The sequence below is a fragment of the Branchiostoma floridae genome, chromosome 4 (assembly GCF_000003815.2).
Source record: "Branchiostoma floridae strain S238N-H82 chromosome 4, Bfl_VNyyK, whole genome shotgun sequence".
Lineage (NCBI taxonomy): Eukaryota > Metazoa > Chordata > Leptocardii > Amphioxiformes > Branchiostomatidae > Branchiostoma > Branchiostoma floridae.
Genome location: NC_049982.1, coordinates 52,461 through 69,887, shown reverse-complemented (window position 1 = coordinate 69,887; position 17,427 = coordinate 52,461). Strand labels below are relative to the sequence as shown.

Here is a 17,427-nt window from a genome sequence, read left to right as displayed (position 1 = left end):
GATGCATCAACCCATTCCCTGGAGATATGGCGTTCTGGTTCAGTGTTAACATGAAAGAGAAACTTTTCAGGGCTTGCAAGACATTCGAAAGCTTGGCATTTGTTTCTTTTTTTTCCGCTTTTTTTCGTGTATTCAAATAAAAGATCTACAAAGCTTTTGCGAGGATCATATAAAGCCAAAAACTAATTTCCAAACGATTGTATCATTACATATTTGTCATTGAAAATATACTTAAAATCTACATTCGTAGCAATAACTATCTTTATTTTAAGGCTAATAATCATAACATATTTCCATCATCAGTTAATTTGCAATCAATGATATAAACATGTCCTGTATATTATATCGTACTTGTCCACAATGTCACAACATGGCCCCATTGATCAATATTGACCATGGTAAAATCTTAATTGACATCAGCTCTACAGCTAGGGCTATATGAATAGACAGTCCTGTACGAGAATGGCAGTCTCTGCCACATAAGGCACATCTGTGAGCTAACTCAAGTCTGTTACAAAGGTCTTTTCTCAGGGTCAGCTTTTCTTCTTTGTACGTTCTTCTTTACTCTACCTTGACAACGCTAGCACCAATTCCTTAGTAGAGAGTACAGACATGTCTTTCTCTGGGTGGGATTAGTCGCGCATTTGCCTTTACAGTAAGATCTATATCTGGTTAAATGTTGTTACTGTTGTTAAGCCCTGAAGGCTGAGCCGGATTTCCAGAAGGCACCGCCGAACGGCTGGGGAATAACCAATGACCCGAATCTTCTCCTTCATCATCAATACTTGTATCGATCTCACCAACAGCTGCTTTCTAGAACAATCGTTGAATCATGACAATACAAACCTACTCTGTTGCTCTCACAGCCTTGTGAGTTGGTAACTAATATGTAAACATTGCTTTCTTTCTCTTGCCTTTGTTTCGTTGTGCAATGATCTATAATGACGCCAATGACTTCATGGCTGGATAGCAACATGTTCTTTCCGTTCAATAGAGGCCATTATGACAAGCCACCTCTGTTTTAAACCTTGTAAGTTGGTAACAAATATGCAAACATAGCTTTCTTTCTATTTCCTTTTTTTTCCTTACACAAGGATCTAGAATAGCCGGTGAGGTCATGGCTGGATAACAACATGCTCTTTCTGTTAAAGAAAACACACTTGAAACTGAACTTCATTCGACTTACTCCTAAAATGATTATAGATGATGTCTCAATGGAAAAGCTGTAACAATGGCATACTGTAGATAATAATTGGAAAGCAGTATTAGTCTTTATTCTATTCCCATTGCTTCTGCTCAACAAGCTTATACCCGTCCTGAAGAGTTAGTCGTGGGTACAAAGATAATACAGGCAGATTACAGAACATAAAAGAAACAACTTAACATAAACCGAAACTAGAATAAGCTACACGTATTACACTAAATACTGGTTTAGTCACCCTATCTAAACAAAGTAGATATAGATATAAATAGACAAGTGAATGAAGGAATCATTGAAACACATGCCAATGAAAGGAAAGGGTTGCCGTAGCAAAGCAGTAATCTTAAATCCCTCATCAGTGTACTGGTAAAGAAAGTGTGTAATCATCACTAAACCATGGGGGCATAGATCCTCTACTGTTGCTTTGTATTACTTTGTAATTACTGTTCATTTGTTAGAATGCTTTTTGTTCTTAGTCTTTATTTGCTTATTTCTTTTAAGTCTGTTGCTTGTTTTAACTATACACTGGAGGTGTGGGACTTGTAAAGGATCGATGTACTATCTTGTTGCACACACCTTTTAATACATACATAAATAAATAAATCACTAATAACCCTGTTAAGATCTCACCTCAGACAACCTGAAGTCACACTCTGACAACCTGAAGTTACCAACGGGAGGGAACTTGGCCCAAGATTAACCCATAATTTGCAGCAGTAGCCGAAACTCTGCGCAGCAATTTTGTGTTCCGAGGCCGGACATTCGTCATCGTTAAGGCCACCTCTGTCCATCATTGATGTATATAATCTTGTCGATTTCTTACTGCTGGAACTAATGTGAACCTTAAATTTTAAAGTTTCACGGGTTTTTATCCACCACATTAGGTACGTAGGAATGCACCTGCCCCCTGTGATATAAGAAGGTTGGGCAGAGGGGTATCCCGAGAGGGGGGGGGGGTGATCCCACTGGCAAAGTGCAGTCATCTGACAACGTTTTTTGAGACCATTCTAAACATTTCTCTTCGGGTCACATTGGACAATGCATGTATCTTGGACACAGAACTCTTTCTTTCAAGATGAATAAAATAATTTACTTACATCAGGTTCTTGTGGCGGGGAAGGGGGTGCGCTGTATACATTTTGAAATTTATGATCCACTGTCGAAGGTACATTCGAAAATTTCTTATATTGTGTTGGAAATTACTATTCACCGTTGCTTCAGAATACACTTTTAAAGCATATCACAAACCTGCACTAAACTAGATACGTTACGTTTAAAAAGTAAGGAAATTAAACTAAACTTCAACTAGGCTTCAGAAGAGTTACAAGTTTCCCCTTTATTCCGGCAAACAACAGGTTATCAGTAGTAGTCCACTGTGTCCCGCTGCTGCAGTGGTCGTTATTATAACATGTTATCAAGTCCCAATATTGACTTTATTTATCTATGTTGGCAACTTTTCAAACGTTTGAAGACCAAACTCAAATAAGGACGTAAGACAAATCCTTCCAAGCCGCTTGGAGACCTGCCTCAAATTAAGACGCAAGAAAGAAGGTCCTTAAAGATGCAGGCTGAGTGCAAGTCTGTGAGGTGCCAAGTGACTAAACGTTGGCAATTAAACATAGGGAAAATATGGCCAAGTTGGCAACGAACCTTGAGTTGGAGGAAAGCCCGCCATCAAACAGGGGCTAATTGCGATTCATCACATCATAGCCATTACTGAAATGGCTTCCATTTTCCCTTCTGTAATTCCGGTTAGGAATAACCGAGTTTTGTCTTAATCAACTTCAGCCGCGACGTGTTTTGGCCATATGTCCGAATGTGCTTTTAGGAAAGTAACATGTAACTTTGGCTCCGCTTTGGTTGTTGATTAATCAGCGATTCTCAATCTTGTGTAGCGTTTGTTTGTCCAAGTCCGAATAAAAGTCTTTGAAGCTACATGAAGTCTAAAAACTAGAAGCGAATCCTCAAACGTGGATCTTCGAGTTCTCAAATGCCAGTTAAACGTAAATCCATACAGGATACCTATGAATAGCTCTAAGTAAGAAGTACATTTAATCACTACTATCGCCCTTTCCCCCTCTCTCTATTTCTCCATATCTCTTCCCTCCTTCTACATCTACATCTTCATAAAGTTAGTTCCTTCCTCTCTCGCGCGCGCACTCACCTTTCCTTCCTCCCCTGCCTTACCTATCTCTCCTGTCCCCTTATCTCTCAATATATCTATCCCCTCTCTCTTTGAATGAGACTTACGCGTGAAGGAAATGAAGGGTGTTGGTCAAGGTTGCTGCAAACTCTCTGTTTATTTTTGTAGAGGCCGTTTCTGGACATTCATTCCCATCTCGACAATTTACTTTACAACAACCTGTCCGGTTTATCCCCCGTGCTGGCCGTTAATAAACGTAGCCGAGATCAGATTGAAGGTGAAATTGGTACCTAGCTTCGGCTAGGGCCGTCCCTCGGATAGGACGTTAAATGGAGGTCCCGTGTCTGGGGAGAGCCATACACATGTGCGATGGTGCAGTGTGAGTGGTCCAAAGCCTGCAGTACCTTGGCAGCACCTAGGGAAATTACTGTCGTATTGAGGTCACCTGAGTGGCGCCGAATGGCAGCTCGCTCCAGACACTTGCGATTTAGCCCCGCCTATAAAAAGCTACCTGTCCACGAGAGATTTTGTAAATATTGCTCAATGAATGCGGTGGAAAATGAAATGCATTTTATTTGTCAGTGTCCTCACTATGAGGTTGAAAGAAACCGATTGTTCCAAACAATCGCAACAATTTCACCCAGTTTTTGCAACCTAGGACATCGCCAAAAGACAACATTTTTACTGAAGTCACAAAACCCACTTATTTTGCAGGGTGTGGGACAGTTCATTAACCACTGCCTTCTAAGAAGAAGTCAAATCCAATAATAAGATGCAACTTCAGCTGAATAGACATTAGTGTTATGTACTACATTGTATTTTGTTTCCCTCGAGAATGTTCCTGCAATTAGCCTTCGGGCATGACTTTGCAAATAAACTTGTTATTGTAAGCTCTTCGCAATTCAGCCCCTGGCTGCAAAGAGTGAGTAGTCGGCCCACCCAATAACAGATGTTAGTCCGGAAATCACGCTGAACAAATCACCGGCACTCAATGCCCGCACTCATTGCTTCCAGGAAGGCTCCCCATCCGTGAAATGAACACAAACATTCCTCTTCCGGGAATCGATCACCGCTGGTGGATACGAGCAGGATGGATGGGTCTCTGCAACCAAGATACAATTGGGGCGACGCCTCGTGTGTACAGGTCTGGGAAGAACACCTGCCCTCCCTAGTAATAAAAAGGTCATCCGGTAACTCCTGATGACGTCATCATGACGTCATAGTGATGTACATCTTGCTATCCTTCGGATCTAGGAGATGTACCTTTTTGTTGTAAAAAGTGTTGTGATCCTGTAACTTTTTCTGACGACATTGTGAGGCCGTTAAATTTGCATATATTTTTCTTGCGTCTTGCTCAATATTAACAACAATTTGTTTTCCAGTACACCCCCTTCTTACTACCTCGCCTATTTGTAGTGGAATGCGCCTATTGTACAGATTATGCAATAAGGATTGATATGCTAATCTATAAAGCAATGATAATTTTGTTATAAATGAAGTAATGAATCGATTAGCGTATCATGATAGTTTTCTGATACTTCTTTACTTGCTTAGTCTTGATCTAGCTCAAATTGATAAATGGTTTTCATACTATATTTGTCGTCTAGAGACTAGGCACATAGTGTAGCTTCGTTACCTGTACTACTTAGACTTGTTTAATTGTTTAAAATGAATGTTGAACGTTGTTTGCATTAAATTATTATTTACACAACATTAATCAGTTGTCAACTTTGCGTTTAGTCAATGCTGACCATGATTTGTCCGATGTGCATTTTCCCAGACCTTAGACAACACCATGCAGTGCCGCAGAAAAAGTGAGTAAGTGAGAGAGTGAGTGAATCTGAGTGAGTGTGAGTGAGTGAGTGAGTGAGTGAGTGAGTGAGTGAGTGAGTGAGTGAGTGAGTGAGTGAGTGACAGAAAAAGGGAGAGACAGAGAGGAACCAAGACCACAATCAGAGAGGCCGTCAAACAGGGGGATAAACCGACAGACAGGCAGCTGGAGAGAAACAAACACGCCCAAAACAGAACCTCCAGCGAAGGTAACTCTCATTCATCCTTTGTAATGGCACTGCTCTGAAAACTAGGTCGTGTGCTCACCCGAGCATTCAAGCTGGGCCATTACTTCCAGATCCATTTCCTTCAAAGAAACCATTTTCCAATCCCTAAAGATGGAGATCGAAACAAAATGTACTCTCTTGACAAAGAAAGCAATAGCCTAGGGCAAAACCTGCATTGTCTAAATTGGGTGCCCTCTCCATTAACTAGGGCGTCAAATACAATAAAGCTTTGGTGTCGCCGTTTAGACTCCCTGCGCTGCCGTACAGATTTTGAATTTCTAATTGTAGAATGGTGCAAAGTATATGGTGCATGCCAAAAAGCACTTACTCAATTCAAAGCAACTTGATTTGATATTCGAAACGGTCAGACGTTTCAGATAGCGTCCACTATCTTTCGTCAGTGCCACTGAAGTGATCTGGCAAAATTGGTCTTTCATATCCAGCTGCTTGGAATTGAGTAACTACTTTTTGGCATATCTCATTACCTGGAGGTCTAATCTTCATCGACTTATAAGGTGCATGATATCAAAGCATGATCTCAAAGACAACAAAAATTGCAAAACTTCAAATAATTTGTGTTTTATCTGACAGGTAAATAAATGCTGGGCCATACGTCAAGTCTTTGGTGACCATTGTGGGCGCAGCACGATACCGGTACTACAGAAAATGTCGGGCCATGCTTCAAAAGTTCAAACCTTTGGTGACCCAACAGGCGAAGCGTAGCCACCGCCTCTACTGGAAAGGGCGTGTACAGCTGTTTAACAGAATCACAGAGACAACATTTACGAGCAATTCATCAGGTATCGCCGAACGGTGCGCCCCCGAATCGGAGTGTGTAATTGCTTTGATCGATATTTACGCTCAGCCTTGCCCATATGCCTCCGCAGCAATGGGAAGTGATGGGGAGGTTTTACTGCATGTAATTAATGTTACAGGTCCCCGTACATGTCAGGCAGCTTTTGTTGTAAACCTACGTTAAACAATAGTCCTGTTTTATTTGTTAATTATTGATTTTACTTTGACGACAGCACGGATGACACCATTGTCTAAGCTGAAGAAATGTGTCCAGCAAGGCACAGGAAATTATGAAATCTTTAAGTTTAAATACACAGCCCAAACAATAAAAGCTTCATTTGTGGCTCATTCGCATTGCAATGTGCAAACTAGCACAGGGTATACAAAATAGATCATTTCATTTTTCGCCCAAACCTATATTGTTTAGGAAAATCCCTGCATTGAAAATATTTTTATAAAGTCTTTTAGGGCCCACTGATATCATAGGCATAGGCGTATCCAACGTTACCGGTAATGTTTGTTACAACAAAGTACTTGACCTTTTTTCTTCGAAATGATTTACAGAGTTTTTACAGAGGACGTTCCTAGGGACATAATACAAGTGGTAGCGTTCTTACACCAGGTTGAATAGAACGCATAAAGCATTGATAAATGTACATGTTGTGGTGCATCTCATAAAACATAAAACTTAAAAGGATTCAAAGTCGAAAAGACTGGCGACAGCACTGTTTCACATTTCAAGAACAAGTCTCATACAGAGCACCTGGCTCCAATAGTAGGTCAAAGGTCACTGGAAGTTTGTACCTGCCCCGTTGATTGACGGTTGAAAGTTATCTCCAAGCAGATCCTACATTAGCATCAGATGGTATCAAAAGTCGGCAAAGGAGTGAAGCCAGCCAGAGTGTGTGGAGATAGCCGAACAATCTCCTAGGGCGGCTTCACTCCTTTGCCAGCTATCTTATGCTACCGTAGGATCTGCTTGAAGATTAGGTTGAAGGGCAATGTTGCAGATGGCCTATTTCGTCCTCTCCCCTTCAAAAAGCATTTTCGACGAGCGTATAATGTACAATGCCTCTCGCTATTGTGTATTTTGTATCATGTATGTATAATTGTGAATATAGACTTATAAGACTCTTAATGACGTAAACTGTATCTCTGTTATATACGTTATCTGACACTTGCCGCATCCCTCATGACCTCAATGCAAAAGCGGCCTGCAGGTCGATTTGAGCTTTTATGGTTCAAGCAAACAAACAAAAACACAACACAACGATTGAGGTCTGTTTTTAATCTCTCTCCTTATCGTCACGTTAGGGCCCAAATATGCCATGAGAATTAAGCCAGTTCCGCGTCAGTGTAAGATTTTAGGCATAGTTGCCAGTGGAACTATCAAACATATCGACATAGCAACAGATTCTTTCTTCAGCTCTATGGAACTCTCTCAATGACAACTGTTCCCTCCTGTACACAATCTTCAAGCTTTCAAAAACAACGTTCACCGATATCTCATAGCACGATAATTTCCACCATCCATACTTAGTTCATTGCGTAGAAGTGATTATAAGGCTTTGTATTGAACGAACCCATTAAAGAATTGTGAGATCAATTCATGGTATTTATCTTCTCATTTATCAACAGGAGATCCCGTAGTCTGAACATTCTGAATAATTTATAATTACTGTAAGATGTTAGGCAGATTCAGCACTAGTGTGTTTGTGCCATTTGTGACACCTCTAAGGCCATGTTGATTTGATTGTATGGATAACATTCCCGCGCGCATCAATTATCGTCTATTTCCAAAAGTTTTCAACCAATCGTATAAAGCATCTGCAAAATGAGAAAATATATGCCGTAAGCTGCAAACAGACATCGGAAGACGGAAGCCAGTTTTAAAGACAAAGATGTCAATGTGAAAGAATAAAAATGAATTGAATTTCAAAGAATATTTTCATTGATACGCCAAACTCCATGACTATGTGTTTCGTCATTTGTTCAACTATACTGACCACTGTTATTTCATAATGAAGCCAACATTTTATATTTTAGCCAAAACTTTTTTATTCGCATGCTCGTATCAGTGTTGGGGCTTCCAGGGCACGTCATCCATGTAACCAACATGGCCTAAGGACGGACGGTAACGTGCGGTCGCGGTATGCCAGTCGACTTTCGGCTAACCGTTGATCATTATGTGGTTTGTCTTTGATACAAAATCAATGTTATTCCTAACAAACCATTAACCCCTACGACCTCTTCCTTCGACTTCTTCTCTTGCCAATTCGACCAGCACAGCCTCCAAGACATCAAAGTAAGTTCTTGGCTTCGTTAGCAATCGGTACAGCCTGGCGCCTGGGCAGAGTGTTGTTGATTTAACCTCCTCTCCGGCCTCTTCCTTTAATTGACCTCCCTACTTCCAAACCGGCACAGTTTTTCGTCAACATTACAATAACTTCATGGCTTCGTTATCAAGCTACCAAGCTAAGAACTTTATCAGCATTTGGCAGACTCCATGTTAAAGCATCTTACTGTTCGATCCCATAGTGGTCAAATCATCTAGCCTCTTTGACATGCCCTTTCTGTCCCATCCACCCAACACAGCTTTACTCCAAGACACCACAGACAGTAGCTTCTTGACTTCATCTGCCGTCCCCGAAAGAACGCGGTGTTGACATAACCTCGAAGGAAGGAGGATGTGACATTGAACAAACTTACACAGGATGTTACGACCTCAACATGTCAACTACCACGCCTTCGGGTAAACGCTTCACATCGTTGCCAGTTTGCTGCTACAGGCGGTGACCTTTCAGTCAAAATACCTTCCTTGATTGAAGTGTTTGCCTCTAGTTTATTAGCGAGAAAAAATATCCAGTCGCAAAAGGGGAACTGGCTACTAGTTTGACTACGTGTACCTCATTTCGAATAGTCATAGCACGGCTATAACAGGATTTATTTGTCGAATCACTAACTCAATTTCCCACAAACTGTTGTGTTACAGCTGGGTGAAATTCGGTAGAATAAAATACAGCAGGACGGTGGTTTACAATACTCTCCAAGCTATGCTTCGACTGTTTTTTATGTGCTTTTCTCGGGGTTTCGATGTTGGACTGTATTGTTTATGGAAGACATAAAGAAAACAGTACAAATAGAAAGTCCGATAAAAATGCCTACCAATACGCCAAAAAAACAGCCGGAGCAGTTACGCCAGGGGACAACTATACAACCATGGTTAACTGATGTAACAGGAATACGTGGGTGAACGTAAGATCGAAAGCAGTAGTTTTCAATAAACACGACAGGGACGCTAAATTACATAACAAATTCGGAAATCTAAGCACTTCCTTTCCTACAGAGGCACAAAAAGATTCTTAAAACTCGGAAATTTCCCCGCAGTTTCATAGGAAGTCGTTAGGAGGTCTTTATTAAAAATTATCCTTTACCATGGTCAACCCACATACTAAAAATCATTAATACCCATCTATGTGAACGACTTCTTGATTCATGCTATTTACAAACGGCATCGAGCGCCCAACCTTGGGCAAAGGTATGAAGTACTGATTCAGAATTAAGTTACATATTAATGAGAAGTGTTTCGGTTCTCGTACTTCCTCATCTTGGTCCCTAATGCGTTATGGCTTTCACTTTCATAAAGAAGAGAAATTCGAAACGGATGCCAAATGGCGGGATTCCCATCAGGCGTTCATTCCAGAAAAAAAAATTGAAAACGTAGTATACCTTCAAATACTGAAATAAGTCACATTTTTATCAAAAATGCCCATTTACAACATAAAGTTGACAATAAGACTCCCTGAATATTCAATTGTGTTGTACATGTGATGCTGATTTTTTTTGCTTTTTTTTGGCACTTCGAGCGTGGCCCCATAGAACACCTGGCGGTTCCAGGGGTATTTTTTAGTCCAGTTGGGCACCATGTACCAGGTTGACTTTAGGTCGGATTTAAAATGAACCCGGGACCCGGTAACAAATAGACGCCGTGACCTACCCGTGGGGAACACCGAAGGGTACCACCGGGATAATTTTGTGGCTTCGGAGCCCGGCCTGGGCCACATGCCTGACGGGCACCGGTGCAATTGGTACTGACACCTTAGCCTTTGTCAACAATCCTATCAGGCCCCCTTTCCACTAGACGACGATCGTGATGCGCTCTTACTGCGACCTAAATATGATATGTGCAACCTTTGATTTCATACTGAGTATATCATACAGCATGTAAAAGTGTGACAACAAAGGGGACAACAAAACCCACAGAGTGTAAAAAAAATTGTTTCTTTTCTATACAATTGGTTGAACAATCTGTCAAATTTTAGGTCGTAGAGAGAGCGCGGCGAGAGCGCCGTCCCAGTGGAAAGGGGGTATAGCCACTAGACTACCTTGCCATTGATAGGGACCTTGACCTTAACATGTGTACATGTACATCTATTAATATGCACAACGTGAAGAAAGAGATCAATATGCGGATATAATCTTAACAGGATCCTATTAAACAGGGCGAGGATTGGAGGACCTCTCTGTTCACAATTTAAGCCTTCCGGCTTCGTACAAGTCTGCTACAGATGATAAGGAATCGCGGAAATCAATACACGCTGTGATTCCGGCAAGTTCTATTTTTTATGCAACAGACGTGCATTTTGTATATCAAAGCTATCACGCCATCATTCCACTAGAAGCTGAGACCCTGCTGCAACTTAAGATTTCACAGATCGGCCAACAGATTTCAGACACAGAATGAATTTTCACGTTTTGTATGTTACTTTGTCTTTTAAATCACACTTAAATATCTTGTATCACATTCCAATTATAAAATCAAGGGCTGTACAAGTCTAATTCTAGTAGCTGTGTCTGTCTAGTAGTCTGAGGAAACATATGAGACTTGCGTTTTGTTATCAATGGCATCTCTCTAAATCTGAAGAGAGGGTGTAAAAAAGGATTTGCCAAAGCAGAAGGAAAACATGCATGGCACTCAAATAGATGCCTTCAGTAATAGCTATTTGGCAAGATACTTTAAATTCTGGAAATGAAGAGACAGCACATCATTTGACGAGACTGTTAACAGAGAAGGGTGTTGCATGCAAGAAATCTATAATGATCATGCTGCAGGTGGTCGACATGAAATACACCAGAGGCTAATAGTTTAATCGGCCGCACATCGGTTGTCATCTTCTTTCCTCCCAACGACACTCAGATTTGTGTCAGCTTGGTAATTCCTTGAGGGCGAGAAAGGCGACTTCCTGTTTCAATACCTCATGTCGTATATACATGTATGGTTCGGAAAGCATTGGTGCGAATTTCCTCTATGCAATAAAAAATTTCTTTGGCCCCAAAACACTTCTCATGCCAATGCCTATTCTAAGGCGCCTTTTTTATTTTTATTTTCCACGAAAACGCCTGAAAAGCGAAAATCAACGTTTACGGTTGTCACTTAACTCAAGGCCCCGTCACACCAGACGGCAATCGCGTTGCGCTCTCACTGCCACCAAAATAGGATATCTGTATCCTTCGCTTTCACACGGGGTACATAATACAGCATGTAAAAGTGTGACCGAGAAGTCAACAAAACACAACGTGTAAAAAGATTCGTTTCTTTTCCGTACAATTCGTTGAGCGATATGTCAAATTTGAGGTCGCAGAGAGAGCGTCGTTCTAGTGGAAAGGGGGTATTACTCAGGGACGACAACATCGCATGGCGTTTTACTTAAAAATTTGACAAATTTTAACATGATAATTGAAAGAGGTTTATTTCACTCAATTATCGCACATAATCTTAATCATTAGAATACATATCATGTGTACTGTTGTAACGTCCGATTTCAACATTTATATATAAAGCTCAATTCTTAATCACAGAACGCACACTTTTGGAAATATGTACAATGACCTACATGTAACAACGTCCAATCGTATCCTAATTGAATACCTCTACAGTTAACTCCCGGTGAGCACAGACTGACGTCAGTTACTCTTATACATGTTTGTATATCATATATTAGAACGTTTTACATATTATACTTTATATGTTTTCTTCCTTGCAACGATAAAAAATGAACAAAAACGAAGCGATCAAAATACAGACCTGATGTACATATCTATCGATTTTCTTACAGCTTTGGGGTTTTATATTAGTTGTTATTTAACTGGAAGATTGTTAAGATTCTATGGTTAAAGTCTGAGGAGCAGGATATTTTGTTATCTCCCTCCTATCAACATTAAGTGAAATTTGTCTTTATCACTTTGAATTATCTGTCAACCATTCTACATGCATACATAGATTCACCATGCCTCACAACACAATGTCATTTGCCTTTTGCAATTAACTGCTTGAGGCAAGAAAACCACTAGAAAAAATTCTTATTTTTGGACACATCATAACCAGATTTCTTGTCCACTTCAGGGTTATAGCTTGCAAAATTTGAAATTGATCGAAAACACAGTAAACCACAAGTCAACCGACTTGAGCATCTGCAGTTCAACACTTTTCCGTCAGGTGGCACTACTACAGTATAAGTCACAGTGTATAATCAAGGAGGTTATTTTAAACCTCCTTGGTATAATAAAAAAAATTGCCCCCAACAACCAATTTCATAACAACGTATTTCAACAGTATACAAATATTTTGACAGAACATAATTTACTTCTCTTAAAGATAACGGGAAAAGAAAAACAAAAGTCATTGTATGTGAATGTTGAACATCAAAATGATATCATGACATTGATTGTGTACGACCTTTCGAACGTGAGATTTGCATGGCACAAAAATGTATCAATATTCAAGAAGAGCATAATACTATTTTAAAGATGCAAATGCCCTACACTTCCACATGATTCTGCTAGATGGCGTTGTTGCACATCCAACAGGGGCAGCTAATGATTAATCCTGGCAGTAGATATTTTAAGCATAATAATTATTTTGCTTAAATAAAATGTCAGTCTCTGTTAGTCCTTATCAAGTTTCAGTTCGTTCAACAACCATTTCTGCCCTGGTTACGCATGGCATCCACCTACAAGATATTCTTTAATCTTGACATTCAGAATCTTTTGTGTTGTGCAAACTTCAGATCCTCTTGCCCCTCTGGCGTGTTCCTTGTAAGTTTGCCCATGGCAGACACCTCAAATGACACTTCAGTGAGCTGTCATTTGAGATTGACTTGTGAAACTGACCATGCTTTTCATGTACACGGAAAAGCATCAACTTTGCAAAGTCCTTTCTCTACCGTAACTTTGTCTGGTGGTTCCTTATCTTTCTGGATTTTTTATCTAGTCCCTTTCTCAAGCATCTTCTGAGTCAATACCATCTTCAGATCTCGGAGTGTTGCTGTCCATAACTCACGAAGGAGAGCTCAAAGACGAGGCGTCTGTCCTGTAGCAACTGCTGCCCTCCATGTGTGCGTACGCATTCGCACCCAAGGCAACGGCTGCCATGTATGGACACATCACAGCAGGGTTTTGACTTGCACATGTTACGGGAATGATCGTTTTCACATAATGCTCGTGTTCGCGCTCCACACAGGATGTCCAAGTGGTCTCGCCTAGCCTAGGCTGGAACTGCCCAGCAGACATGACCATATACATGCTGCATGCTGTGGCTGAGTCTTGTGATGCCGTCACCTCACTCGACACTTCAGTAAGCTGTCCTTGTGAAACCGAACATGTTTTTCATCTACAACGAAACGCATGAAGATCTTTCTTTATTCATTTGTAACTTTGACAGGTAGTTCTCTCTCTTTCTGTTTTTTGTCGGGTCCCTTTTTCAAGCATTTTCAGAGTAATTACTTCACCAGTCTTGAAGTTGGTTCACAATGGAACAGACACATCTAAGGTTTTCAGGCACCTGTGTGACAAATTCGACATACCCCATTACTTTCTCATTTTCGTTAGTTACCGGTGACCTTTGAACTTTGACCTTTCCATGCGATGTAGTGAAACCTAAAGCACGACATGTTATTCTGCATCACTATTGAGGCTGTACCGTACATCTGATGATAAGGGTGTCGTTCTTTATGTACTGACCACTCTCTAAACTGCGAAGGAGGGCAAATTCCATGTAACCGAAACCCTTGTGGTTCCGTAGCGTCGTCGGACGTTGAAACGCCGCGTAGCTCGGCTTTGCTACAAGTGTCTCTGTGATGTGTTTGGCTTGCTGGTTAGGATTACTGTTCTGGTCTAGGATTGATAGGGTGATTTTTCCTTGGAACGGCCATTCCAATATGTCGTCATTGTCACCCATCATAAAATGAATGAAAAGAGAAATGTGTGTACCGTGTGCGGAATCCACACCGTTAAGGTTCACTCTCACGCACAACTTATATCCATAGTAACTTGTATAAAAACCTAAACTGTGTCTCACAGTTGCCTCTCCGTTAATTGCCTGTTGTCGCAATTTCGAGTACTCTTTTATCCTCCAGATATATGTGCCGTTGCACATCTTTTCTTTTGTCTTCTCTTCCAGTTCGAAGTATTTCTCCTGGAGGGACCCAAGCTTCAGCTCCAGCTCTCTGATGTAGTGCTGCTGCTCAACGATTCTGGTCTCCTGGGTGTGTACCTTTGTTCGAAGCGCTCGTGCATCTGCCATGGAACCGTCTTCAGACCTCGGAGCGCCACTGTCTTGAGAAGGAGCGCCGCTGTCTCGCGAAGGGGAGCTTACAGACGAGCCGTCTGTCCTGTAGCCGCTGCTGCCCTCCATGTGTGCGTACGCGTGCGCACCCAAGGCAGCGGCTGCCGTATATGGACTCGTCACAGCCGGATACGGACTAACACGAGTCACGGGAATGACCTGTTCTGCGTAATGCTCGCGCTCCTCAGTAGATGTCCAGGTGGTCTCGCCTAGCCTGGGCTGGAAGGGCCCAGGAGACATGACCATTTGCTGCATGCTGTGGCTAAGTCTTGTGATGCCGTCACCACCGCTATGCTGATCTACGGCATGAGGCACCTCTGAGCCAAATGGCCCGTGCGAACCCTGAGTGGTGACTGCAGCCTGTCCAGGGGGAAGGAAGAGTGTCTGCTGCTCGTGCAACAGCGGAAGATGACGTCTGGGGTCGTACGGAACCTCTGTCATTCTCGCGGGAAGAGAGTGCGGATCGGAATGGTTACCTGCACGATGGATCTGAGCATCTTTAAGAGTCTGTAGACCGTTTAGAAGAAGTCTTAGATGGACCTGCGTGAATTCTTGTAAATGTTCGGCGAGGTTACGTCTTTCCATCTGTAAGGAGGAAAGAAAGTCAAGATAAGTATATAGACCCTCATCTTTACAAGTGACAAGTTAGGGATCTCATTTGAGTTTGGCTCATTAATGAGCTCATCTTCCACTGGTTGTGACAGAAAAGATGGTACCTATAGATCTATGTCGTTTACAGCTTTATTATATCAAGGAAAATCCCCTAGCTGTTTTCCACAAGTACAGTGGACCCGTGACTTAAGGTCCCAACCTAATGACAACAGCCGTTTCCATTAGCATGTTTGTCAGGTGATTATGACAACAGCTGGGGTTCAAACTCCCAACCTCTTGGTCTAAAGGCAGAGTCGCTAACCACTGGACCACGCACGCTAGTAGCAAATTTTATTGAAAACTTTCAGTTTACCATCTTCCAAAACAGTGGCATTACCTTCAATAGCTTAGAAACAAAAGCATGGCCTCTCCATTGACAATGAAAGGCATGAAGACTTACATGTAGGTAGGTACTAGTAGGGGTCTGGGTTATACCACCCTTTACAGGGTTACATACCCTTTTGAGGCAGAAACTAGAGGCACCAGTTCTCCTATCCGGGTAAATGATGTAAACCACTGTATGGCTGATACGAGACAAAGGTTTGCCCGACCTTCAACCTGGTGATTTGTAGTGCAGACTTCCTCAGCCTTTCAAAAATGTGTACTGATTGGAACTCACCTTCTCAACATTGCAGCCTACTGTACTAAACATACACAGCACCAGGGCTCTGGGACATTCATTCGCAATGTGACGCTTCATCTGTAAAGAAACTGCCTTGTTAACACACTTTGATGTTTGAAATGGTTTCAAAATGCCAATCTAGCCATATTCTATATGATCATATAATTATTTAATTTAGTAAAAAAAGAACAACAAATCTTTATGTGAATGGAGAAATCATGCTTCATTCATGTGAAAATATTATTTACCAGCACATAGCCTAAGCCTAGTAAGTCCTCAATGCTGCATGTAATAACTCAAACCCACCTGTTCATTTGTTAGCTCTTGTTGGCAAAACTCACAGGGGCGCACAACAGTGGGACATTCTTCTAGGTGGATCTGGAAAGACGAAGATGATTCAGATTGTAAGGAATTTATGATAATGTGTGTAATGTAACTAGACAACTGCATAATGTTCATGTAACATGGCTAAACAATGGTTCAGAGTCGACATTCAATTTGATATTTTCACATTTTTCATTGCTAATATGCAAAGATTCATTTTGCTTTTCCCCAATAAAAAAACTCAATACGATCCCTACCTCCTGATGATCAAACGGTATCTCCTTGAAGCAGTGTAGACACTTGACCAGACGTCTTGGACAGTCGTTCTTGAGGTGGTCGGGGATGTCTTTTCTCCAGAAGGTGTCGCCGCACTCGAGCGGACATTCCACAAATGCAAAGTTGCAGGTGCTCAAATGGGTCTGAGGATTGGAGGAAGATAGTCTGTTTTATAAAGGTTTTACACCTTATTGTTTTACGTTGAGTACAGAAATTACCACAACAAGCTTTTGATACTTCCTCTGATTCTTCAAAATGACCCAAAGAAGCAGTCCGGATAAGGGTTTGTCAATACCAGTTATGAGCTGTCATGTGTGTGTGTGTGGGGGGGGGGGGGGGGGGGGGAAGGGAAAAGGGGGTTTACAAACTTTAAACCCTGTTTGGGAAAGTGTTCCCCCCCTAAAAGCCCCCCCCACATATTCCGCTACATGTAGCACCGAAAAACAGGACTCCCGTTAAATTTTTTAAAACTCTGACAAAAGAAAATGCCTGAAAAATATCGAAACATCCGCGGGGAAGTTTAACTGGTTGTGTAAAAAAAAACTACTATGAACAGGGGCCTTGGGACATTATTCCGTTATAATCCTTACCTCCAGAAAGGAAAGTTCCATCCCCTCCTTGGAGCCCTTATTCGAAAACCTCACTCTCAGGGGGAAAATCTCTCGTTTGGCAAAATTTTCCCGGAAAATCTGGTCCCCTGTGAAAAGGGAGTTTTCTATGGGAAACCTGGGGCCT

The 17,427-nt window shown here is 41.5% G+C and overlaps 1 protein-coding gene across 1 annotated transcript in view; it reads right to left on the bottom strand.

The window, feature by feature from the left end:
* Positions 1–13,813: 13,813 nt before the first annotated feature.
* The window catches only part of LOC118414689 (TNF receptor-associated factor 6-B-like), a 22,435-nt gene continuing 18,821 nt past the window's right edge, over positions 13,814–17,427 (bottom strand). Inside the window, exons 5-9 of the mRNA XM_035818890.1 lie at positions 17,283–17,425; positions 16,674–16,835; positions 16,399–16,470; positions 16,090–16,170; positions 13,814–15,404 (exon numbers count right to left, since the gene is read on the bottom strand). Of these exons, the coding sequence (XP_035674783.1) occupies positions 14,160–15,404; positions 16,090–16,170; positions 16,399–16,470; positions 16,674–16,835; positions 17,283–17,425 (1,703 nt within the window). The 3' untranslated portion in view covers positions 13,814–14,159. The remainder of the gene's footprint in view (positions 15,405–16,089; positions 16,171–16,398; positions 16,471–16,673; positions 16,836–17,282; positions 17,426–17,427) is intronic.